This window comes from Pollachius pollachius, assembly GCF_949987615.1.
Source record: "Pollachius pollachius genome assembly, chromosome: 12".
NCBI classification, from domain to species: domain Eukaryota; kingdom Metazoa; phylum Chordata; class Actinopteri; order Gadiformes; family Gadidae; genus Pollachius; species Pollachius pollachius.
In genome coordinates this window covers 9,588,941-9,614,377 of record NC_136945.1, presented here as the reverse complement: position 1 = coordinate 9,614,377, position 25,437 = coordinate 9,588,941, and the positions used below count along the sequence as shown (strand labels likewise).

Genomic DNA, 25,437 nt, shown 5'->3' with positions numbered 1-25,437 from the left:
CTACCGGCTGACTTTATCTACCAGACCAGAGCTCTTCTGACTGGCTGTATGTACCAGACCAGAGCTCTACTGACTGACTGTATGTACCAGACCAGAGCTCTACTGACTGACTGTAGACCAGAGCTCTACTGACTGACTGACTGTATGTACCAGACCAGAGCTCTACTGACTGACTGTACCAGACCAGAGCTCTACTGGCTGACTGTATGTACCAGACCAGAGCTCTACTGACTGACTGTATGTACCAGACTAGAGCTCTACTGACTGACTGTATGTACCAGACCAGAGCTCTACTGAATGACTGCATCAGACCAGAGCTCTACTGACTGACTGTACCAGACCAGAGCTCTACCGGCTGACTGTATGTACCAGACTAGAGGTCTACTGACTTACTGTATCTACCAGACCAGCGCTCTACTGACTGGCTGTATGTACCAGACTAGAGCTCTACCGGCTGACTTTATCTACCAGACCAGAGCTCTACTGACTGGCTGTATGTACCAGACTAGAACTCTACCGGCTGACTTTATCTACCAGACCAGAGCTCTACTGACTGACTGACTGTATGTACCAGACCAGAGCTCTACTGACCGACTGTACCAGACCAGAGCTCTACTGGCTGACTGTATGTTCCAGACCAGAGCTCTACTGACTGACTATATGTACCAGACTAGAGCTCTACTGACTGACTGTAGACCAGAGCTCTACTGACTGACTGACTGTATGTACCAGACCAGAGCTCTACTGACTGACTGTATGTACCAGACCAGAGCTCTACTGAATGACTGCATCAGACCAGAGCTCTACTGACTGACTGTACCAGACCAGAGCTCTACCGGCTGACTGTATGTACCAGACTAGAGCTCTACTGACTGACTGTATCTACCAGACCAGAGCTCTACTGACTGGCTGTATGTACCAGACTAGAGCTCTACCGGCTGACTGTATCTACCAGACCAGAGCTCTACTGACTGGCTGATGGCAGGAGCTTGCTCCCTGTGTTCAACGTGTGCGTCCTACATCTGCTTCCTCACCCCAGCGGTGCAGACCTGCTGGCAGTCAACTCGGACGGGAACATGCCCTACGACCTCTGTGAGGACGACCCCACGCTGGACATCATCGAGACGGCCATGGCTAACCGAGGTGAGCTTGCTTACATCGAACGGAACATTCCTCCAAGGGACTCAGCCTATTTGTTTTTTTAAACTGAGATACTGCTTGGAAAGAATGACTTTGCCGCCCCTCGCACAAATGTGGAAAAATATTTTTCCACAGTCAGAGGCGGATTAAAGTTACGATTTAATGGATGGAACGCTTTACAGTAGACGCAGTCTTTGCCTGTGTGTTCGAATTCCTTTAAACCCATTGAAATGTGTTGCTGATTGATTTGGGGCAAACATAGCTTTGCCTGTGAATACATCCCTTAAAATGCTTCAAAGTTCGAATTTAAATAAAAATTTGAATTGATTTCAAAATTCTTTCTTTTGTTGGAAAAAGGGTGTTATAGGAATTAGGTTTCATGTTAGGTAAACATTGTCACTGTTATCAGACAAAAGTGCACCTTGCTTACCCTGGTGATAGAGCTAGACCAAAGACATTCTGGATTCATATTTGTATGTATTTTAGGATACAGGAAAAAGCAAGCTCTTCCCTGAACAAAAGCATCTGCACATTTGTTGTGAGGTGTGGTATTTGCTTCTTGCGTATAATGGTTTTTGGTATGTAAATTCGATTGGCAGCCCAAGAAAGGGGATATTTTTAGACTTTTCAATATCTCCGCAAAGCAGTCACCCATTGCCAGCCCAAAGTCAGTATTTGATGTCATTTTCAAAGGTCGTGATGACAGCCCAACCCACTGAATCCAAGAGAGAGAAAGCGGTGTAAACTTGTGCTCACTTTGGTGGGCTGCGGCCATGTGATACAGGGGAGAAATGAGAGCGGGAGTGAGATGAGAGGCATGCTTAAGCTGAGCTTCTCGGTGTGCTGAGTACACTCCTAGGGGAGCTGCGGATGTGTGCAGAAGCTAGGAGTTGGTGAGAAGCATGATTAACAAGAACATTAAATGAAGCACTAGGCCCATAATGGCTGCCGTGCAGTGGCGTACAGCGATGACAGAGCCCTTATCTGAGTGCGATGCAGGGTCAAACACATACACACACGCACACACGCATGTGCACAAGCATGCACTCACACACACACACACACGCATGAACCCATTGCTATCTTTTTGTCTTTCCATCTTGATCCATTTTCTCTTTCTGTCCAGCTCTGCAATGAACCCAACCTATGAACTACAAACACACACAAACACAAACACATACACACACACACACACACACACACACACACACACACACACACACACACACACACACACACACACACACACACACACAATCAAACATCTTCCATCTCTGTCCCTTTATCTTTCTGCCTGTTGCATTCTATCCCCCTTGTGTTTCTCTCTTGTGTTTCACCCTCACAGACACGCACACACACAAACGCATACATACACAGTCACACACACCATTATCCTCTTTCTCTCTATCCTTATATTGCTTGATTTTTTTTTCTTTCCAGCTCTCTGTTGTGTCTTTCATACACACACACACCGCACGGACACACGCACACACGCACACAGCCGCCCTTCTCTAAGCATCACTGATTGATTTGACAGTTGCTTGGTCTTGTGGGTCGGGGGCCCGGCTATCGGCTCTGTGTCCCGGTGATAAGACGGGATCTTCCTTCCACACGCTGCAGGGGACAACTTGGGATGGCGCCGCAGCCATTAACAGCAGCCTCGGCTCTGATCAGCCTCCCCTTAGCTCACTGCGTCACCGCTCACTTGAAGCCAGGGCATGGAACAGGATTTAAATCCTGGGAGGAGCCCGGGGAATTTTGAGGGGGCCAAATCATTTTTGATTGAGAAAGTGTTGCTTTTTCTATTTTCTTTATTTTTTTCAGCTTAATGTTTTTTTGCTTCTTACTGGTTTAATAATGGCATACATCTTTGTCATAAACATAGTCCACAGGCAGCCTTTCCTTGACGTTGATGAACTAATTGTTCAAAGACATTAATTATTTCAGCATGCAAATAACCCAACATGAAAATCAGACTGGAGAAGATGTTACAGGACCTGCAGCTAGAGGTTCCGCTCAGCTGTGATTGGCTTAGTCAGTCATTAGGGACAGACATGAGCCAATGAGCCCACCAATGCTCCTGTTGGCTGCCAGCATTGCTTGGAGTGCTACCCTTTTGAATCACCCCCATGCATTCTTAATAGATTGGGATTGTGTGTGTGTGTGTGTGTGTGTGTGTGTGTGTGTGTGTGTGTGTGTGTGTGCGTGGGGGTGGGGGTGGGGGCCCTGATTGGATGTTTCTCAGGGAGGTGTCAGAGCAAACTAAACACTGTTGCTGCTCATGACATGAATTATGGGTCAGCTCTATTTTGGTTAGTCAGAAAACCATTATACAAATACATTTAGTGTCGTTACCATGAATTCAAGTTTCTGCGCTGGTCTAATAATACAGAACCATTTACTGTGATTGCGAGGGAGAAATATCCAATGAGTCATTTTAGTAATTTTATGCTGTAAATGTGAATTATGTTTCAAAAAGTTATATTGTTGAGTCCGGTTCTGGGTACCATTGGTCTTCCATTGTGGAGTGATCCTGAGCTGTTTGTTGAGCTGAAACCTACACCAGCTAACACCCTACAGTGGAAAAACATCCCAAGCTACTTCACTGTGGCCTTCTTCATCACAAATCACAAATAGTCAAAACAATGTTTGAAAATTGTCGCGTTTATTTTTGCAATCCATTTTGTCGGGGAAAGCGTTGGGGACTCAACAAAGTGTTACGCAAATGAAGGCTGCCTCGTTTGTAGCCCACCTTCCTGAAGGGGGATGTTTAGCCTCCTCTGCTCTGCCATTTCTGTGCTCCCTTATCTCGGTGTCTGTCTGTGTCAGTCTGTGTGTCAACCCCCCCCCCCCGTTGCCGGCAGACTGACTGACTGCCAGTCACACCGCTCTGAGACTGTCTGCTTGATTGACAGGCATCACCCAGGAGATGATAAACGAAACCCGGGCGTCGACGGAGAGGAGGATGCTGGGAGATATCCAGGAGTTGATCAGACGGGGAGAGGAGGTCAACCAGCAGGACTCACAGGGAGCTACACTGGTATGATTATCATAAAAATCATAATCATAATGTATATCATTGTTATTTAAGGTTACATTCAAAAAACGAATCATCTGCCATACAAAACAGAAAATGTTATAAAGCAAATGTCCCTTGACTATTCCACAGCATCATGCATAAAAAATAGCAGAAATTACATAAGCTAATAATACTATATGGTACTCGACAATAAAAATAAAAACCTCAATGATATAAAGAAATGATAATATACTATAGACAACTCTATAATGTAATCAATTAATTATAATGGCCTTATATTATACAATTGCAACATATCCATGTGTTGAACATAGCAAGGTAGCAGGCCAAACAAAATGGGGTTTAAAATTCCTTTTGGAGAATTCTCTGGTCTGCCCTCCTGCCTCTTCACATGGATGGCATGGTGTGTGGTTGTGCATGGTGAGTTGAAAAGGTGGAAATCCTTTGAGTTAAGGTAATCCTGGAGGACATTTCTGGTGCCTCAGAAGATCAAGGGGTTGAGGTCCTACTAAAATAAATAAAATACAATAATGGGAAAGTGTGTGTGTGTGTGTGTGTGTGTGTGTGTGTGTGTGTGTGTGTGTGTGTGTGTGTGTGTGTGTGTGTGTGTGTGTGTGTGTGTGTGTGTTTTGTGTTTAGACACAATGCCCTTAGCGGGGAGGATTATAACATCAAACATTCTACGATTCACTCAATGTTAATTAGGGATTTGCCGATAATGAATAGAAAATAACGACAACTAAATGAATGGAGACAAACACACCGCGTGATGAATGAGAAGTGGATGAGTACAGCAACAGAACAGAACATCGTGGACAGAAATAGCTCCGTTAAGCCGGACTGCAGATTGTTTGATTAAGCTGCTTGTCTCATAGCTTTATGGACTCCGTTCATCTTGATTGGACCATCAGGGGTCAGAGTAGATCAGTCCCTCTTCTTAAAATAAATGTGCAATGAGAAACAACAGTGGAAGGTTAATATCAGTTTTTTTTGTTGACTGGAAAAGAGTATGAAGTCAAATGTAGCTTTAAATATAGCTATAAATATATATCGCTGGCTATAAATGTTTTATCTGGTTATGGGGGGGAGTGGGCTGCTATTCAATGAGAAAATATTTTGGCATTTCTCCTTGGGCCATTTGTCAGACACATCTTATCACAGGCTGAAAATGTAGTTATGAAAAAAGCATATCTGACCTTCAGCATAAAGTCTAGCAACAGTGACTGTAGATAAACGAGACTGACTAGATGTTTTCCAGGATAACAGTAGCCTCATCGCTCTATTTGTTAGCTAATACCAGAAGTCACTGTGACAGCGACAGGAAACCTGACAAGGAGGTCAGAGGTCATCGTTATCGTTGCCCGTCACATTCCTGTCAAATAGAAAGGTTGGGAAGGTTAGTACGGTTTTGTAGGATAGAAAGGGTTGCTTTTAGGGACCGTTTTATTTAACCATCCTATTGGTATGTACGAATATTATATGCAAGGGTTTATATGTCACAAGGAGTGACTATACTGTCAAATACTCCACTTTGAATATACCAGATTTTTCTGGTGGGGTAAATATATATAGTCCCCTAAAATATTGATAACAATTTATACTAAATGGCAAACGCTACAAACTTGAGCTCAGGGGTGCTATCCTTTTCTCCCATACTGTTTATATTTGACATTAGCTTGTCTTTCAAACTCAAAAGCAATTCACTTCAGTCTCTATGCATCCTCTATGCCCACACACCCATGCATGCAAGCACACACACAGACACACTGTACAAACAAACACACTTTGTACACATGCACAATGACACACACATACACACAGACACACACACAAACGAAAACACACGCAAAGATTCTGTATTGGACTATGGCTTATCTTTCAAACTCGAAAGCTATTCAGTAGTCTCTGTTCGTACGAGCACACATGCGCACACACACACACACACACACACACACACACACACACACACACACACACACACACACACACACACACACACACACACACACACACTATTCTATTTAAGATTGGTTTTAGGGATTTTCTTTCTCAGTGATGTAAGTTACAACACGGCCCCAGGTCATTAAACACAGAAATAGAAAGTTAAGCAAAAGAAACTAGGGGAAAAAATAGATACACGTATTGTGTGGATGTCAGTGTAGTAGAACGCTGTCAGGATATCACACATTCTCCACCTGCGGCCACCCTTCTCCTAGTCCCTAAAACACACTAAGCCAGCACCAGCACTTCCTTCCAGGAGGAAATAGTTTCAACAATCGCAGGGTTCCTCGCAGACACTTCAAAGATTCATTTTTGATCAAAGCCACTCCCGATGTAGACGGCTTCAGATGTTCAACATGTTTCATGTTAATGTGAGGTTGGATAAGGATTCGTGTTTGGAGGGGGAACATAATGTTGAGAATATGGAGACGAGGGGTGAGGAGGAGGAGGCGGGAGCCTTTCGCTCTGCACTAAACCTCCTGGAAGTCCCGGTTGTAGATACATATGCTGCGGCTTGTACATCGCTCACAGTACAGGAAGCAGAATGGATGGCTGCAGAGATTTGAAGCTACTTATTTTCTTTTCATGAAAAAGATCAAAGCTAAATCTGTCACTGATGCCTTTATAGATATGGTTAGCACTTTATGGTTTTTACTATCTTTTAATCTCAGTTATTAATGCTAAGGAGTCGTTCGTATATCAGCCTCATATCACTTCCCTCATTAGTCATAAAGAGAGCGTTGTAGATTTCCTGTAAACCTCTTAAAAGAGAGATTTTACCAATAACATACAATCAATTCCAAGTCGTAATCCACAGCATGAACTCCCAATGCCTGTGTGTTTGTACATTTCATAATGCGTTCGGATGTGAGTGTACGGCTTGGCTCGAGGATTTATTAGGGGATTCAGGGATTTCAGTTGCACGGCACCTGTTCATTTTTATTTATTTTTTCCCAGGAATTATGTATGTTAGTCATAGCACCTGGGCTTTCGTTACTGAGAACCCAGGTGCTTGCTCGTTACATCCCCTGTGTGCACGTGTAGGACGGCATCGATTGCCCTGCTACGCAGAGGGGAATCTAAAGTTGTTCAGAAAAAAGAGTCCCATAACATGATGACTGCGGAGCATGCAGATCCGTTGCATCTCAGGGCAAGATGGAGTCGGCCCGACCTGTCACATATTTGTGGGGGATCGACGGGAACGTTTTTTCTTTTTTTTAGATTGTGATTGCTATCAAATGACCTTGCTGCACCAATGGCTAAGGCTCACTACTGTCAACTCTGGGGGAATCGATCCTGCTATTGAACAATGTCACCCGGTGTGCATGTGTGGGCCAAGGGTGCTACTGCCAACCGTTAATAAATGACGGTTCTTGAAACAATACAAATTTGATAGTATCGGTAAATCTGTCGATGCTGAAAAAATAATAAATAATAATAATAAAAATACGATGCTGCTGCCAAACAATGTTTGGGTCAAAAATTTCACTTACTTTGATTTTGTTTGTGTTTCCAATCCTACCCAGCACTTTGAACCGTTTGAAACGCATGGATTCATCCGCCTCTGCTGATCGGCGGCCCATTAGTGCCTGTCAATCAAAACGCTTGGAATGTTTTGAGCAAACATCGCAATCCAGATTATCAATGTCAACAAAAGAAATACCTAGCAGATGTTCCGCAGTCTAGCATGAATCCAAAGGGGATTCTTCGTAAGGCGTGCTCATCGAAACACGGCATGCGAGCAGAAAGTCAATATAAAGCATGTTTGGTGAACACAGATCCTAGATCCCTCCACCCATTACAACACCCAACACAAGAGGCTCTCCACAGAGCCCAGACGGCCGCCCGTGTCGGATCAAAGCTCCTTGTGTCGTAGCATGTGAAGCCACTCCAGTGCTCTCCTCCCCTATCAGCTCCACATTGCGGCGGCTAACGGCTACGTCCAGGCGGCCGAGATCCTCCTGGAGGGCGGCGGCCGCATGGACCTGAAGGACAGCGACGGCTGGCAGCCCCTCCACGCCGCCGCCTGCTGGGGACAGGTGAGCCTCGCGCACACACGCACGCACGCACACACGCGCACGTATGTGCTCACACACACACACACACTCACACGCGCGCACGTGCAGAAACACACACACACACACACGCATAAACATACACACAAATACACACACATACAGAGTGACAGTCAGACAGACACGGAGGCAGCCAGATGTCACAAAAACATGCAAACACACGCACATAAGTATGCATGCACGCACACAAAAACACACAAATAGAAAAAAAATGGACACACACACACACACAGACAGACACTGTTCTACGCAGGTGGAAACAAAACCACAACCCTGAGAGTGGAATGCACCTCCCCCACACATTCAGTTTTTGCATTCGCACGCTACATTCTCTGGTATTTTATCACCACTGAAAAAAACAGAGAATGGTTGAAATGTACATAGACAGGCGGCCGAGCGGGCGCGGGCCAGCTCTCGAAGCCACGCTAGTGTGTGACCCCCATGTTGCGTTTCAGATGCACGTGGCAGAGCTGCTGGTCTCTCACGGCGCCAGCCTCAACGCCAAGACCTCCCTGGAGGAGACCCCTATCGGTACGTCTCCCTCCCCCCCCCACCACACCCTGCCCTGCACAAGAGGCGGTCTGAGATGTTATGATGAGCAAGCGCTTTTTAATGCTTTCTTTTTTTTTTAATGTAGGAGAACATTAGGGGGCAGCCCCACGGCCAGGGGCCCGCTGGGTTTCAGAGCGCAGGAAGGACAGTTCTGTGCAGTGTTAAAATGGGGTTCTGGTCCACATCATCAGTATCATATTTTTATGCTACTTTTTAAAATCGAGAATACTGGCAAGTCGGCAGTTAAATTGCAAAGTTAATGTGGCTAGCATTTCTATTTCCTTTTGTTCCATGAATAGTAAAATATGTTATATCTTATCTTATTTGTCTCATTTGATGTCGGTAATACACGACAAAAGCCTTGGTTATTACAATCCTGCATTATTTATATAAATGTGAGTGATGGACATAAACGTAATATTAGTGATTGAACTTTTTTTAAAACCTGTTATTTTGCGCGCATAAGGATTAGCAATGATAATCTGTTGACAATCATCTGTTAATTTAATATCCCAGAGTGGGTTTTGTATTAAGCGTTTCCGGGAAGCAACCCACCTTGCAAGCATAGAGACACACACACACACACACACACACACACATACACAGACACACACACACACACACACACACACACAGGGGCTGTTGACGTCACTCACATGATGCCCTAAATGTGTGTGTGTGTGTGTGTGTGTGTGTGTGTGTGTGTGTGTGTGTGTGTGACCCTTTGATCCTGTTTTAGATCTGTGTGAAGACGAAGAGTTCAGGGCCATTCTGCTGGACCTCAAACACAAACATGACATCATCATGAAGTCGCAGCTCAAGCATAAGACCTCTCTGTGCAGGCGGACGTCCAGCGCAGGCAGCCGCGGGTATGTACTGACCCCTGGTGGCGGGGAGCTGTCACTGCACTAGCAGTCTGTGTGAATATTGGAACGATGTTGTGAATGTACTGCTTTTTTGTTATTTAATGATTTGGGATCCTGGGCCGGAAACCAAAAAAACGTAAGAGGAGGGGTTATGCCTTGTTTCCCGAATATAAACTAATTTGAAGGAGTGGATGACATTTTCACGAGTCAGCCCAACCAGTTTTGATTCAAAACATTCAAAGAAACTTTCTTACAGTTTACTTGTGTAAGCCGAGTTCGGCCCCTAACGTGATTGGTTGAAACAAATATGAAGCAACAAAAATGAGACATTAGATCATCATCATCTACAATTGGATTTGTATGAATAGTGGTCAGGCACACAAATAGCGTCACGTAAAAGTTGCATAAATGTTGGAAGTTCACATCCCTGCTCTGACGCCCCGGCTCTGACGCTCTGCCCCGCCTCCCCAGGAAGGTGGTGCGTCGGGCCAGCCTGTCGGACAGACACAACCTCTGCCGCAAGGAGTACGAGACGGAGGCCATCGTGTGGCGGGGCGGGCGCGAGGGGCCGCGGGCCGAGGAGAAGGAGAAGGAGGCGGACCAGGACCCCGGCCGGGCGCTTCATGTGAGGGTCTTCATGGCGCTCTTTGGGGTCTTTGTTTTGTCCGTATAGTAACGCAGACGTGGACGAGGGATTGGTTGCGCAGTCGCTCCTGCTTCGGCGGTGTAATTGTTTTTATTGTGCGTCTGTATTTCCCACTATACCTGCCTGAATACCTAATAAGTGGATTAGGATTTACCTCGGGCCTATTTGTTTAGCTTGAGAGCTTGGGTGGTGAAGTTGTGATTGAGAGGCCCGACGGGGGAGATTTATTTAATGAGCTTTAAGAACTGATTGTTCCTGTTGATTTTGTGGCACAGGTGACACCTGAAGCAGAAGTCGCCGATCCAGACCCGCCCCAGTTAAGCACCCTCCTCAAAGACGGCGGCGGCAAACAGAACGGGCTGATCTCCACGGCGACGTCCACGCCTCCGCAGCCCCCCCCGTCCAATGGCAGCGCTCCCGCCGTGGACAAGAGCCCCGTGGTCACCGTGCAGCCGACCAATGAGGAGTCCTCTCCCAGGGAGCGCGCCCAGACTCTCTCGGAGCTCAAGAAGCAGAGGGCCGCCGCCAAGCTGCTGAGCCACCCCTTGTTCAACGGTCACCTAGGCAACGGGTCCTTGGACTCCTTCGCCGACTGCAAGCTGAGCTGCTCGGAGGACCCTCGCATGCCGCTCGTCTCCTCCAATGGCAGCGCTGTTTACTACACGCCGGCCAGCGGGGACCCGCCCATCCTGCGGTTCAAACAGCCAATGGAAGAGGAGCATCCGAAGACGCGCACCTGCTGCTGTGTGTCGTAGCATCGGGTATCGGACACGGGACGGGGGGTGACTGCAGAGAGGGACGCAGGAGGGCAGTGTGGTTTGGTCACCTCAAAACTAAACAAAACAAAACACAAAAAAACAGAATGGCAGCTTCAGTGTTGCCATGGAAGCAGTTGAAGATGCTGTTGAATTCAAACCTGGCTCCTTGACCCAGTTTTGTTTTTTTTTCTTTATTTTGCTTCGCCGGCAAGAAAAGGAAGAAGAGAAAAGAGGGTTGTTTCATTCCTCCCACTATCCTGTGGCATTGCTATTGGTTTGACAAGAGAAGACAAAGAAAGGAAAAGACAGGATGTGGCTAATTCCTGTTTTTACGCCCGTCGTGCCTCCCTTCCATTTGAAGTTACTGCCAGTGAAGATGGGGGAACTACCGGTTACTGTGCTGCATGTTAGTGAAGCTGTCATGCGTACAAAAAATGATAGAAAGGGCAAGATGCTGGTCTCGGTAATGCCTCGAGGTGCTCTTCCAGCGTCTGATGGAACATGGCAGACCTTATATTTGTCCAAACACGTGAACTTATCCAAAGTATTTGACAGATGAGAGGAAAGGGACACTCTCCATGGAGGATCCAGCGCCCTTTGAAGAAAAGTCCCACTAACCAACGGATCAAACTACCAACGTTTGACAAGTAGCAGTTGTTCCCCGTCTGTAAAAGCTTTTTTCAATCAGAGAATCGGAAGTAAAAATTAGAAAATAAAACATATTTTGTAGTGTAGGTTCCCCTGAAGGAGCTGACATTTTCCAATAAAGGAAAGAATAGCAAGCGGTATTACCATGCAAATTGACGCTGTGTTATCTCTAGCGTTTCGAAAGTGTTTTCCCCAACGCTTCAATTCAATTGATGTTATGATGGATCCCCTGGGCAGAATTACAGCATCATCACACACTTATTCCCCTCATCTTTCAGACCGTGTTTCCCCTTTATCTACTCCTAATATACTCCAAGGTGGTTGTTGGAAGGCGCCGGTAATATCACACCGGATCATATCATCCGGCGGAACAGCAAAGCGTTTAATGTAGACACGGTGCAGAAATAATCAAATATCTCCTTAAATATCTCCCATGGTGATGCACCGCGGCCTGTCTGTGTGAAAGGGAGCGAAGGCCATATATCTGAGTGAGGAGGTACACTTGCACAACAGACATAAAGTACAATACTGCACTAGTGTTTGAAACCATAACTGTACATTTGTGTGGTATTATCGTATGTTTTAATATATATATATATATATTTAACAACATACTGTTGCGCTATATCTCACAAGACCGACTAAGGGGCGATGTTGTATAATGTAATCCACGTTTGTGCTTAACCTAACCAGTCGAGTTCAGTAGACATTTGTTGAATAATACTGTACAGTTTTGAGTTGTCTATTTATGAAAAGAAGCGGGGTTGTATATAAAGAGCAGAAGTGAGTGTTATGGTTGGTAAAGCTGAGTGTATTTATTATTTGGATGATGCGCAGAGTGAATGCGACATTGGTGGAAATGGGGGCGGGGGGGGGGCAAGTAGATTTGCCCAGGAAAGTTCCCCTCTTGAAAGGATATTCAGTCGTGAAAAACTGAAACGTGGGGTGGTTGTTACTATGTGGACTAGAGGTTCCATGCATACAAACGTCAGGCCTGCCTGCTGAGGATGGGTCCCAGATCTAGTTGTGTTTTATCAGGTTTTTTTTAATACAGAAATATAACAGATCGTCACCTGTGGCCCTAACCATTCCATCCACTCTCCTCTGTTAGTGTGACAATTATACTGTAATAAGGAATTACTGTTCTGCCCCTCATTCAGCCATGTAAGTATGCATATGGACTATGTAACTGTAGCTTCCCCAAGCGAACATGACCTCGATTGCATCCACTTTAACCCTGATTGCAGTATATCACTGGCCTACCTTTTGACAGTGGTTGTCATGTGCACCTCTGTGCTGGCATTGTTTCAGTTGAAACACTCCAGCTTAACAGGAGATCAGTTGTATAAACTGCTTCTGAGTGTAACTGAACATGTTTTTTTTATGTTTACGTTCCCAATGTGTGCCAAAGAGTCTCTTAGAATGAAATTAATCAAACGTGTGGAGCATTAAAAAAGGATGGCGTTAAATGCTTTTACCTAATCACCTTTTCAAATGGAGAAGTCGTTCCTCTTCTGGAGTCATTTTTGCCATGCCCTGATATTTTATGTATCCCTTGTGTAAAATGTGTGTACAGAAAATCTTAATGTAAATATGTTTGCATTTTTTGCCATCCATTTGTTCCCATGAACTGAACTTCCTTGTGTGTCATTCAACATAAATGAAGGAGAAAAACATGAACAAACATACACACACATGCACGCAGGCACACACACACACAAATTTGCGCAGTATATGTATGTATATCTTGAGTCTAAACTGTCATAGTAGGACTAGTAAATTGCTATTCCACTGTTATTGACCTGTTATTCCATTGTTGCATCCAGTTCCCGTTACACTTTCGAAGAATCAGGTGTTCCATTATGAACTAAATGGTAAACTAAATGTAAATGTGTCTATAAAAAGTATATGCCTGTGATAGGCTGAATTGTATTCATTCCCAACAATAAAAGTGGATTAATTTTGCTAAAAACCAAACGATAACTATTGGGAAAATATTTCTGTGCTTGGCTGCATTCCTTCCATTATTAAAACAAAATTCATTCGATATATTTTATGGTTTGATTTCAGTTCAACTCAAATTGCAGTTAAAACCTCACTCATTCAGATTCGAAGGAATGAAATTCATTGCAAAGTCGTTTTTTAATAAGATAATATAAAAAATGTAAATGAAATACATTAGACAGAATTCTTAACCAAATTTTCAAAGTGAATAGTTACTTATATTCTGATGAATTCTAACAAGGCTTGTGTTTCATTGTAACCCTCTATATCAACGATAAGGAGCAGAACTACTGATTTTGTAATAACTGGAAGATAATGATGGTTGCATTGACATATTTTGAATAAATTGTATATTTTGAGAATTTTACGTTGTGTTTTCCTGAATTAATATCTCAGCTGCAATGTCGTTTTAGCCTTCAATCTCTTTTTAATTACTAACATGTTTGAACTAAAATGTGAGGATCACGCTTATGTGCTGGAATGGACAGCACCCACTGCCATGATCATGTTCCCTTCTCTGTGTGTGTGTGTATGTGTCTGTGTCTGTGTCTTTGTGTATGATTCAAATCCAGAAGCAGAATAAAGTTCAAATTATTTATTTGGGGCAGAGCAAGGCTTCAACTCTATCAATAACAAAACAAACTGTCGCACAGGAGGAATGTAAAAACATCTAAAGGGCCAAAGGCCGCTCACGTGCTGTAGTCCAGGGGCAGGCATGTTGACTAAAACAGGGAAAAAATCCAAACAAAGAGAGAAAAGCTAGGTCACTATCCCAAGAGTAGTCCAGGGTTAGGTCAGACCACGCCAAAGTCCACAAACAGGCAGGAACCAAACAGACAGTATACTCGCCAGTTTGAACAGACTAGGAACAAACGTAAGAATAATCCAACAGGAAGCCACTAACAGCACAGGGTATGAATAGGCTAAGTAGTTAACACACAATGAGGAAAATTTGTTGTAAAAAAACAGACAATGGCAGGATGTACAGGTGAGAGGCGGAGTCACAGACACAAAAACAGAATAACCAGCAGGAGGCCAAACAGGTGCCGACAGTCCTATGAGTTTATTTGTGTGTGTGTGTTTGTGTGTGTGCGTATGTGTGCACAGGGACACACGATTTCAGTGCTAAATAGACTATTCTCTCATGCCTGTTCATGGCTTTTTAGCACAGTATTTTTGTCTTTGAATAGTTGATGCAGTTCTATTTATCCTATTATGGTTGTGTAGTGAGGCACAGATATCCGTATTTTGGTACTTCTGATTCTGGTCACTGATTCTGTCTCAATCTTTCACTTTCATTTTGACTAAAACTCAAAAAGGTCCAATGGGGTCAATATTTCCAAAAGCATTGCTAAGAACCTACCACCAGCACACCAATATTACAATTGGGCTAATACAGAAAGCTATTTTAAGCACTTAATATTGCTTAGTTATTCCAATAGCCAATAGTGCAGATACAAATATGCTTGAGATGTGGAGCATAGTATATTATGCATTTCCTTTGTTGCTAGTCCAATGGTCTTACATAAAGTCCAATGGACTTCCCCCCAGTGTACAAAAGAACAGCTGGTTAAATGTAATTTCAACCCCTCTCTGTTTGAAGGCGCCCGGGCACAGCTTAAAGTCATTTACTGATTGTCAACATTAATTAGGAAGCTCAAAGGACAGGAAGACCTCATCTAGGCGAACGTGGTTTTCATGTATGTTTCTCATACCCTTTCCACTTTATTGATGGCTGGTGTAACTCATTGTGATTTCAGCATTCCACTAAGCCTAAGCTTGGCCTTAGCCACACCGTCTTATCTCTGAAGCTAACTAATATCAACCATCCCCCTTCTTTATATTCGATTATGTGTATACATTGCCGGATTGTTGTTGACATAGCTCAATATATTAGTCAGATCATTAGCAAAGCTTTTACTTTGTGTTTGTTTGTGTGTGTGTGTTTGTGTATTATATATATATATATATATATATATATATATATATATATCCTCTTCATTTACAATCGCACTGAAGATCTAGTGTTGATATGGTTGACCTTTCGTTGTCATAATTCATTGCCTTCTTTTGACCCCTGTGGTTTCATTGAAAACAACCTTCTTGAACACACGTTCTTACTGCGTAGTTTGTGCAATGTTACAGACCGCTAAAAAAAACCCCTCCTATGTCAATTCACCCAACAAATCAGAATTTCACTCGTACGTAGTCCCCCTCCTCGGTGCATGTTCCCAACACGCATACAAACAGACAGACATGGCCCCAGGGTGGCCCTGGTCACATGATCTCGCCTGCCTCAACCCCACCCTGTGCTTCCCGGCCTCCGCATTGTGGCCAGGCGGTACTCTGGCAGGGACTGGCCACACTCAGGCTGAGCCAGCTGGCACTCGCCCCGCTCCTCCAGCCCTACCACTGCTCTTCACTGGAGAGTCCCGTGGATCTGTGCCAGCAGAAGCCAGCAGCACACACACACAGCACGGTCTGCCCTGACCGCTTCACTGACTGACTGACTGTGTGTCTGTCTGTATGTATTGATTAAGAAACATACACATTCTAGGTCTATGATTGTGTTGTTGTGCCATGTCCTCCCTCGTACATGCCAAACGGAGGGAAGACATAAAAGGCGGGACTGAGGAGGAGGAGCCCAGCATGACAGGGCAGACATTCTTCAGGAGCAGACCCCGGGCCAAGGGAGAAGACCCTTGCCAAGGAAAGGACACAACCACGTCGACTGTGCCCTCCTCGTTTCCTGAAAGGCCCGATGGGAGAGAGGAGACTTGAAAGAACGGCTGGGCTGGGGTGGAAAAGGGTTTTCAAAACGTTCCCAGGCCTCCCTGGATGAATTCAATGTTATTTGGTTAAACTGTCGTTAGTTCTGAAGTATCTATGGCCTGAATAGGTATTGATTGGTATTGTGTAATATGCTTACCACTTGGTAGAAAACAATGGCATGCATTCAGTGGAGATCCAGTGAGTCAGCTGAATCATTGATTCATATTTTGCTAATAGATCTTATGACAAATGAAAGAGGGAGAGCTTCATTATCGAATGGTGGACCAGCCAGCCCCGTCCATTTGCAGTTCAACAAAAGGGGTAGGTCTTGTATTACATGAAGAGTTTATTTCGGCAGCACACTGCTCAAGTTCTCTTCCCGTTTAGTCCTTCTCTTTCTGACTCTATCGCCAAATCATATATATGACCTCTTATCAAGCCATATTACATAAAGTACTGTACTGTTTCCCACAGTTTCAACCCATAAGTGCCCATAAGGAGATAAAGGACTACCCTCGAGGAAGGCAATTGTGTGGATAAGATTTAGCGATTGCCTCACCACTTCCTTTAGTATCGTTTTGCATACTCTGCAAAAATAAATTTTGCAAGAGAAGGCCTGTGTTATTGAAGATTGCTTTGTAGCCTACTAACAAAACGTAGAAATGCATCCCAGGAGAGACCAAAGTGATTCTCACAACTGAATCTTATTTTAATAACCTCTCCTGTGTCTTCGTCATTATCAATATCCTCCCAATCATAAAAAGATAAGGAATATTTAGGATACTCAAAGGGAGTTGTACCACATTTAATAAAACAAAAGGTTTTCTTCCGAGTTTCGGGGACTTGTTAAATATCATTACGTAGCCTGGAATAGGGCTAAGTAATCGTGTAATTGGGATCCAACGTGGGCCTCTCCATAATGAAACGGTTACACCTTTAAGTAAGCGCCCTCCCCTGCTCCGTGCGTAAACATTATTTGCTACCGCGCGTCAAACCTTATTGGCTGTCGATGTCTATCTGTGGCGACTACGCGGAGATGAGAGAGGGCACCAGGGGAGAGCATGTGTGTGCAGCTTGAACTTATATATTCGCCTCTCCTCTCCAGTTTCTCAACTTTCTTCATAAATATCTGATTTTCGGGGAATTGCGTCGAAGGGTCGTATCTACGAGGACCATCATGTTTTTCTGTCGCGGAGCGAGGCTGTCGCTGTCGCCTTTAGATAAAGCTTTAAAATCATCGGCTTTAGTGCCATGCACAGCAAACAGACCGAGGAACATAACGTGGACGTTACCTAATAAGTACGTTTTACATGATCGCCGTTCACTGTCGTCATCGGACGCTAATCTCGATTATTCAACTGTGCCCCGCAGCGAGAAAACCTACATTACTATCAAAAACTGGGACTCGTCGTCACCTTTCATAACCACGGACTTGACACGATTGAATCGGAAGGTAACCATTGCATCGCATCTCCACAGAAGCCTACCAAAAGTGACTTATGGAGCACATGGGGACGAGCAGATACCTATGTTAGCTAACAGGTGCTCGGCCATGAGAGCAGAAGTAGTTGACCGTGGTTTGTTTTGGCATGGGGGGACGATCTGCAGCCCGCTCGGAGCCGCTATGACCGTGCAGACTCGAGCCTCTTCAACGGCGGCGGCCGCGAAGAAACCAGGGCAAGAAACCGGGGAAACGGACAACAAAGGGGTAGATCACAGACACACACACGCACTCTCCTCTACCTTCCTGGTACGGCTGTTGTTTGACTAACCCTGTAGTCTCTTAATTGAACAATGTTTAAACAGGTGTTGACTCCCACCAGGGGTTAAACTCATTGAGGGTTGTCAAGTTCAGACATCCGTTTCTGGAAAGCAGTGGCGCCAGAATTGAACAGCAGACCGTAAAACGGCATCAAGCAGACGGACGATCAAGCCCTTTCTGCACTGCTATACTCTAGTCGTTACGCAAGAAGCATGACGTCGAGTTGTCGTGTTACAAAACGAAAACACATGGAAAGCACTGTTCATACAAGGCACTTTGCACTAGGTATGCCTACATGAAGTAGGAGTTGGAACAGTATCGCACATCCACGTTCTACCACTGGATGGTTGATATCTTATTCTTTCAGGGCTGGGACCAGAACTAATTTATGGTACAGATGCTGACGGCTTTATGAAGAAGAAAAAATGAAGTCAAATAATGATCAAAGCTAGTAATAGTCTGTAAGGCCAAATGGGACCCCGTGTTATAATGCAATTATAATAAAGTATTTTGTACAATGAGAAATAAAATCCTGTGTTTTCAGGAGGAACGACAACATTCCTTGGTTTGCATGTTATGTCTAACCTGCGAAATAGTGTGTGTGTGTGTGTGTGTGTGTGTGTGTGTGTGTGTGTGTGTGTGTGTGTGTGTGTGTGTGTGTGTGTGTGTTATTCTCTCTTCCATCCATGAAAAGCTGTTATCAGACACAGCAGCCCAACTGTTCCCCTCTCCCTCAACAAGCCCTCCCCGTGGCACAGAGTCCTTTCTGGCTCTCTCACATGACCCGCCCACAGCTGCTGCCTGCCTTTGCTTATAGCTTTGCCCTCCTCGACCCGGCCTGCCCCCTCAAGCCAAAGGCCTGCTCACCCCCTCCTCCCCTAACGCCAGCCACCCTATTGTCCATTGTTGGCAGTCTTTGGAGTCGCCTGGCCTCCATCCTGGGCTCTGCAGACATATTTTTGAGCGGAGAGTGAAGGAATGGACGGGACTGTACATTGTGGTTCCCCCTGTGGATGTCCTGTTCCAAGGAGGCACTGGTGGCCAGTCAGGGACTGTAGAGGGGAGAGTCCTATATGTGGTTAGGCTTTTGGCCTCAGTGTTTTACCTAAAATAGTTCCTTGCGGCCGCTTCCTGTTGCGTCTCTGAAGGAATGTAGATTGCTTTCGAAAAAGGTGACCTTGGCTGGCCGCCGCTAGCACTACATGTTGAACTACTGCTTCTATTTCTGCCGAAAACCTCCCTGATGCTGAATCAATCCTGCAAGAACATCAATAGACTTGATTTATGAATGAAGGGTTAATTGCATTTAGGGTTGGTTAGTTGTAATGTGATAACTGTAATGGAGTAGTCGTACTGCATAACCAAAGGATGGCCCCGCGTTGAGGACACCACTCGTCACATTGTCCTTCCTCCCCTCCCCAGAGGTCACTGTGAATATGCTGTTAGCTTTGAGCTTAGCATTGCATGTCTGACACCATGACTCAGCGAAATGTCTGGACCATTAATTTCCCTAATGGGTATTCATAATATTCCCCATTAGCTAATTATACAAGCTTCCCTCCTGTTAAAGGCAGTTTCACACTGCCCCGAGAAACGATACAGCCGCCGGCGCTTATAGACTGTGGGCAAACACGAGTCAACATGGGCGCCAAGCCACCAACACAAAAGCTAATCAGCCATCAATGGGTGTGACAGCGGTGTTTGTTCAGGGCTGTGGGCAGGCCCCTTAAAGGACTACCCTTGTGCTAACAAGAAGCAAGAAGCTAGGCGGATGATGTATAGGTTGTGTCTGGGAAGCTTGGTCGATCAGACCAGTGCTAAATGAGGACCCTTTTTTAAATATGCATGCTCTGTCCCAGTTGCTGCACAGTCCCAGTTGTAATCTGGACGGTACCAGACACGGATATCCCCCCCCCCCCCCCCCCGCCCCCCCCCCCCCGCCCCACAAACCTTCCACTTTGAGCTAGGTGCTAGGCCTGAATACACCAGGGATACAGGGTTCTGAAACCACTTACTCGGCCATATTGAATTGCATATTTATGAATCATATCCAAACATGACGGGAAACAGGCAAACGTCCGTTTGGGGTATTCAAATGAGAACACCATTCATCTGAATAGAGAGTATTTCTTTTTCCTGGGTAAAATTGGTTGTCCTACCTTATTTCAAAGCATATTTTTGTATTCATTTATTTTAGTGACGTGTATGTATGAATACTAATACAATCCCCTGGGCCTCTATCCCCCCTGCTAGTTTTTAACTATAAAGCTGTCATACAGGTTTATGGGCACTCATGCAAATAATTCACTTCTTGGCATGCCGTGCCAGGGGGGTTTATACAGCAGCAGTTATTTTATTAGAGGGAACAGGTTTTGCAGAGCTATGTAATTCCCTTTGAGGCTAGATGTGGAGGTCACTGGCCTTCAACAAGGGTGACTTAAACATTATATTACACGCAGCCCTGGGCTTTGCTTCTGAATGGACTACACAGGTCTTTGGTTTGAGCTAAACTACCTCCGTATTTCCCGGGCAAATAGCATGGCATGGCATCGTTTTGCGAAAGTCCAAACAGACCATTTAGAATTCATGGAGGTAGCGCTGTTAGTTTCTAGAAATAGAGAAATGTATTGGTTCAACTTTAAAAGGTTCCAGACCAACAAAGCCAAAATAATGTTGACATGCTCAATAACTGTCCTCTGCCTTTTAGCATTTAAGACAGAATGAGATTTAATTTTTTTTCTTTCTATAATCATTATAATATATTGTATTGTATCTCAATACAAAATATTTCAATACTGTTGCACGACCAACTGACACGGGGCATCCCATCCCCTTATACATTGTTTTTTAACACCTTCAGTGCGTTCCTAATGTTTGGTGTGTTGTAGTAGAGAGAAAGAGCGAGTGAGAAGGATGGACGAACGATGCACGTGAGTGAGAGGCGTCCAGAGACTGAGAGCGAGAGTCTATATGTGTGTGTGTGTCTGATTGTGTCAGCGTGTCTCAAGTGACTGATTCAAACGTCCAAAGACACCAGTCTGTGTGTTATCAGCTGATTCAGTCCTGACTCAATGGAGTCGTCTGGCCTGTTTGTTGGATAAAGGAAGCACTCGAGGGTCCAGGCTTTGTTTGGCCTGGTAGTCAGATGACCTCAACGTTGAAGTGTCTCGTGTCTATCTGGACTCTGGGGCTGGTAAACTGTATTGACATCGGATGAATGGAATATTTGTACACATTCTCAGGATTGCCATTTAGTACAAATGCTTTCAAATTACCTGTTCTGAAGTTATTGTTGTGAGGACTAGAGTTAAACATAATGAGCCGATAGCTGTTTTCAGTGTTTGTTTAGTAAATAGGAGAAACACAAATATCAATGGTTATGCTAATCTGTGGCTTCGACTTTAAACCCCCCCCCCCCCCCCCCCCCCCCCCCCAAAACAGCTTGACCTCTGTCAAGTTTCTGTGGTTGAAAATGGGTGTGAGCTTCACTTATCACCTCGTGGAGACTTGGGTTCCCTCCCCTGGGCGACAGTTTGAGGTAAAAAGGGTGAGAGAGATCCCTCTTTCCATGCTAATGCTAATACCATCCCGTTTTGTATGCCGTGGGAAGACGTGTCCGTTTGTCACTCTGCCCCGCCATTCACACCCATTACCCATTCTCCCCATTAAGTCTAGCTTCTGATTGTGTCGTTCTGTCTCCATTCTTTCTCACCCTTCCTCACTACTCGCCTGTATAGGATCCGACTTTGAATGAATTAGCCCTCTCTCCCTTTCCGTTTTATTTTTGTAGGCTTTTGCGTGTGAGTCTGTTGTCTTCTAAAAGAGTGTTTATATTCTCTCTGGCTGTCTCTCTTTCTCCTCCCTCTCCCAGGAAGAGCAGCATTCAAAGGGGCCCTTGACCTCCACGTCGCCCGCCTCCCCGACTGGGCCGGAGGGGATGGAGCCGGACAGGCGCAGCAAGGCCCAGCAGCTGAAGAAGGTCTTTAAGGAGTACGGGGCCGTGGGGGTCTCCTTCCATGTCTGCATCTCCCTCATGTCCCTAGGGATGTTCTACCTCCTCGTCTCCAGGTGACACCAGCTCAAACCCACGTTTCACTTTGTACATGGAAAGAGAAATCTTTGTATTTTTGGGAAAACTTCTCGGTTTCCAAGGGTTGACCAACCAAGAGTGAGAGCGAGCGTACCAAGGTCTGTCATCACTGGTAGCTGTGGTTTTTGGTATGTCTACACGTTATATTTTTGAGGTACAGGGATAGACTTCTCAGAGAAGAGTGCTGCAGGGTTCTGCTCCACCTATGAGCAGTCATCTCATACCAGTCTTTGTTTTTGAGCTCTGATTGACGCTGAAATGAGCCGGTCTGCATGGTTGTTTGAAGTCCTGTGGCGTTCGTCCAGGTACCAGGTGATAAATGGAAGACAGTGTTTCATTATTTGGATTTTGTTGTTCCTCTTAAGTTTTCATTTTATTTTTTACAGGAACCAAAGTGTTCCTGCTGCTCGTGGCAACTTTTAATTTCCATTCTATATTCTGATTTACGTTCATACTTTCGCAAACCATGGTCTGTTTTCAGGATTGCGTGCTGAGAAGTACAGCAACACGCCCTTAGTCAGGGCAAGGAAGTACAAGATGCCTCTCCCTCATTCATCCATCATGTTTCATAACGTTTGGCCTCTTGCCTGCCGACGTGTGCTTGTGCGTGTGTGTGTGTGTGTGTGTTTGTGTGTGTGTGTGTGTGTGTGTGTGTGTGTGTGTGGGTGTGTGTGTGTGAGAGAGATAGTTTGAATGCCAGTAGATTTGGTCTTGGCTGTTAACAAACCCCTCGGACCGCAGGCTGCCTTTCAGAGGGTCTTAGCACCCTGGAGCCACAGAGGCCTGGCATGTAGGCCTGCACTGTCTGGCTGCTGGGATGGTGGTGGTGGTGGTGGTGGTGGTGGTGGTGGTGGTGGTGGTGGTGTGGGGGGACCGATAGGGGCAGACAGTTACCAAGGCGCAGATGGATCCCTATATTTAGTCGATGGAAATGTGAAGCTCTGCATGATAGAGCTGTTAATGTGAGAGGGAGGGATGCAGGGTTGACTTCCTGCAATAGTTGTTCCCCATTAATTTATACCACCATCTCAGCGTCTTGGAAGATGTGCCTCTTTGGCTTTCCCAAATCTTTTCTTTTGTAATCAGAAGCCATTACAATGATCAATCTATCCCAAGGTTTTGTTTTTTATCTTAAATTTTATTGGTGCATTATTTTGTTTTGATTTAGTATTTGGTCATTGAAATAGCTTAAGTTACGAACCAAAGACAATGTATCTAGTTAGGCAGACCTGTTTAGCATATCGCCCTCTAGTGGTCGCATTTGGGTCGCACAACAAACAACATTTAGCATTTAGCTACTTCCCCAAAATCAAATGCATGCAAAATGTGATCAGATTTGTCTATATTGAATTAGGGATCCACATGTTCCCGTGGACTGCCCCAAGAAGAATTAAAAGAATGAACCAATATCTTGTAAAATACAATTTCTGCATGTATTTTATTGTGTTTTAAGTCGATTTGACACCAACTAGGGGCAAGAGAAGATACAAAATTGCATTGTGAATGTACCGGACTTGGATTTGTTATATTTGACAAACCCTGGCACAGATTTGGACCTATGTTGTTGACCACACGGCGATACTAATGCTGTGGCTCTCTCTTTCTCCCCAGTGGCATCGACATGGCGGCCGTGCTCTGCGAGCTGGGCTTCAGCGAGGCCGTGGTCCAGTCCAAGATGGCGGCGGGCACCAGCACCTTTGTCCTGGCCTACGCCGTGCACAAGCTGTTCGCCCCGCTGCGCATCAGTATCAGCCTGGTGTCGGTCCCGCTCATCGTGCGCTATCTGAGGAGGACTGGCCTCTTCAAGACCCCCGCACCCTGATGGGGGTCCAACCCCCCTCCCCGCCCTCGTGTGTGTGCGTGTGCGTGTGCGTGTGCGTGTGTGTGTGTTCAGTCATAACCCTATGCCTTCAAGTGCTTAAATTCCATGATTTAGTCTCAGGTCTCGTTGCCATTGTGAACCTTTATGGGTGAAAAATTTGTGGTTTTGTTTTTTGTCTTGTTTTTGTGTTAGCACAGAGACATGGCAATATCAACTTGTTTGTGATCATTTCCTTGCTTTAGCTAAAAAAATCAAACGAAGATGAATGCAGTTTTAACTGCCCTGTTCATTATATTGTGGTTGGAAATGTTATTTTCCTTGCTGGTGTGCATTTAAAGAAAGAAAATGGTGGCTAGAAGTGGTCAAATATTTATTTTCAATGGCTCGTAATAGTGTCTGTGTGCGGTGTACATTTTTTAAAACAAGTGAAAAACAGAGTTGGTTCATTCTTGACGGTGTCATCAGTCCTTTTGTTTTAGCCTCTCAAAGTTACCCCCCTGGGATTGTTTCCCCACCTTCACCTTCCCCTATAAGCTGACTCTGCCATGTTCCGGCGGCCCATGCATCAGCAGAATAATTCAGGTTCTCTGTCCCCTACCTCTCACCCCCTTATGCCTTCCACCTCTCTCTCATCTCTCTCCAGAACTGGCTCCCTTGCTCTCCTTTGCTATATCTCTTCCTTTGTCTCAACTCTTCCTCATTCCAAACTTTTTTTGTCTCGGTCGCTTTTTGTCACCTTTCTTCCCACCCTCCTCCTTTGTTCTATCTTAGCCATTGTTTTCATGTGTCTCTCCCTCTGAAACAGCTCTATTTCTGTTGCTTTCTCTCTTGTTACGCTTCCCGTCTGCATTCCAGCGACCAAGCAATCCCAACTTGGTGTGCGTTATTGTTTTGATGAAGATCATGGTTCTATACTAAATGTGGGCAAACAACAATACTACACGTCTGTTACTTAATGACCACATCCGGACATTGTGGTTGTACTTTTGAGTTTGTATTTGAAAATCGGGATTGAAGTTGTACATTAAATATTTAAAAATGATCTGAAATTGTTGTTGCATTTTTTTAACATCATACTGTAACGGATATTACCAATTTATACATTTATAACTACAATCTCCTGATTATCCTACCTATCTTTAAACTGAGATGCAGGAGCATTTGAATAACGTCTACTTTAATATTTTTGAATAAAGAAAATAAGGACGGCAATTATATTACAATTCAGCACTTATCATGAAATGCATCCCTTTGTCCACAG

At 44.8% G+C, this 25,437-nt stretch overlaps 2 protein-coding genes across 3 annotated transcripts in view; both read left to right on the top strand.

The window, feature by feature from the left end:
• ppp1r16b (protein phosphatase 1, regulatory subunit 16B) overlaps positions 1–14,092 on the top strand; it is a 65,915-nt gene extending 51,823 nt beyond the window's left edge. For both annotated transcript variants that reach the window (XM_079748563.1, XM_079748564.1), the window contains exons 5-11: positions 1,040–1,143; positions 4,056–4,180; positions 8,095–8,220; positions 8,712–8,787; positions 9,548–9,677; positions 10,146–10,299; positions 10,596–14,092. In XM_079748563.1, the coding sequence (XP_079604689.1) occupies positions 1,040–1,143; positions 4,056–4,180; positions 8,095–8,220; positions 8,712–8,787; positions 9,548–9,677; positions 10,146–10,299; positions 10,596–11,075 (1,195 nt within the window). In that variant the 3' untranslated portion in view covers positions 11,076–14,092. The remainder of the gene's footprint in view (positions 1–1,039; positions 1,144–4,055; positions 4,181–8,094; positions 8,221–8,711; positions 8,788–9,547; positions 9,678–10,145; positions 10,300–10,595) is intronic.
• A 3,437-nt stretch (positions 14,093–17,529) lies between these two features.
• On the top strand, positions 17,530–25,218 carry fam210b (family with sequence similarity 210 member B). The gene is made up of 3 exons (XM_079748123.1): positions 17,530–18,210; positions 22,136–22,332; positions 23,966–25,218. The coding sequence occupies exons 1-3, from the start codon at positions 17,680–17,682 to the stop codon at positions 24,174–24,176; spliced, it is 939 nt and encodes a 312-aa protein (XP_079604249.1). The 5' UTR covers positions 17,530–17,679; the 3' UTR covers positions 24,177–25,218.
• Positions 25,219–25,437: the final 219 nt, after the last annotated feature.

Coding starts and splice junctions, on each gene's coding strand:
- fam210b (XM_079748123.1), top strand. CDS start 17,680: ATGTTTTTCTGTCGCGGAGCGAGGCTGTCGCTGTCGCCTTTAGATAAA. Junction 18,211..22,135: donor GGGAAACGGACAACAAAGGG/GTAGATCACAGA, acceptor TCCCTCTCCCAG/GAAGAGCAGCATTCAAAGGG. Junction 22,333..23,965: donor TTCTACCTCCTCGTCTCCAG/GTGACACCAGCT, acceptor CTTTCTCCCCAG/TGGCATCGACATGGCGGCCG.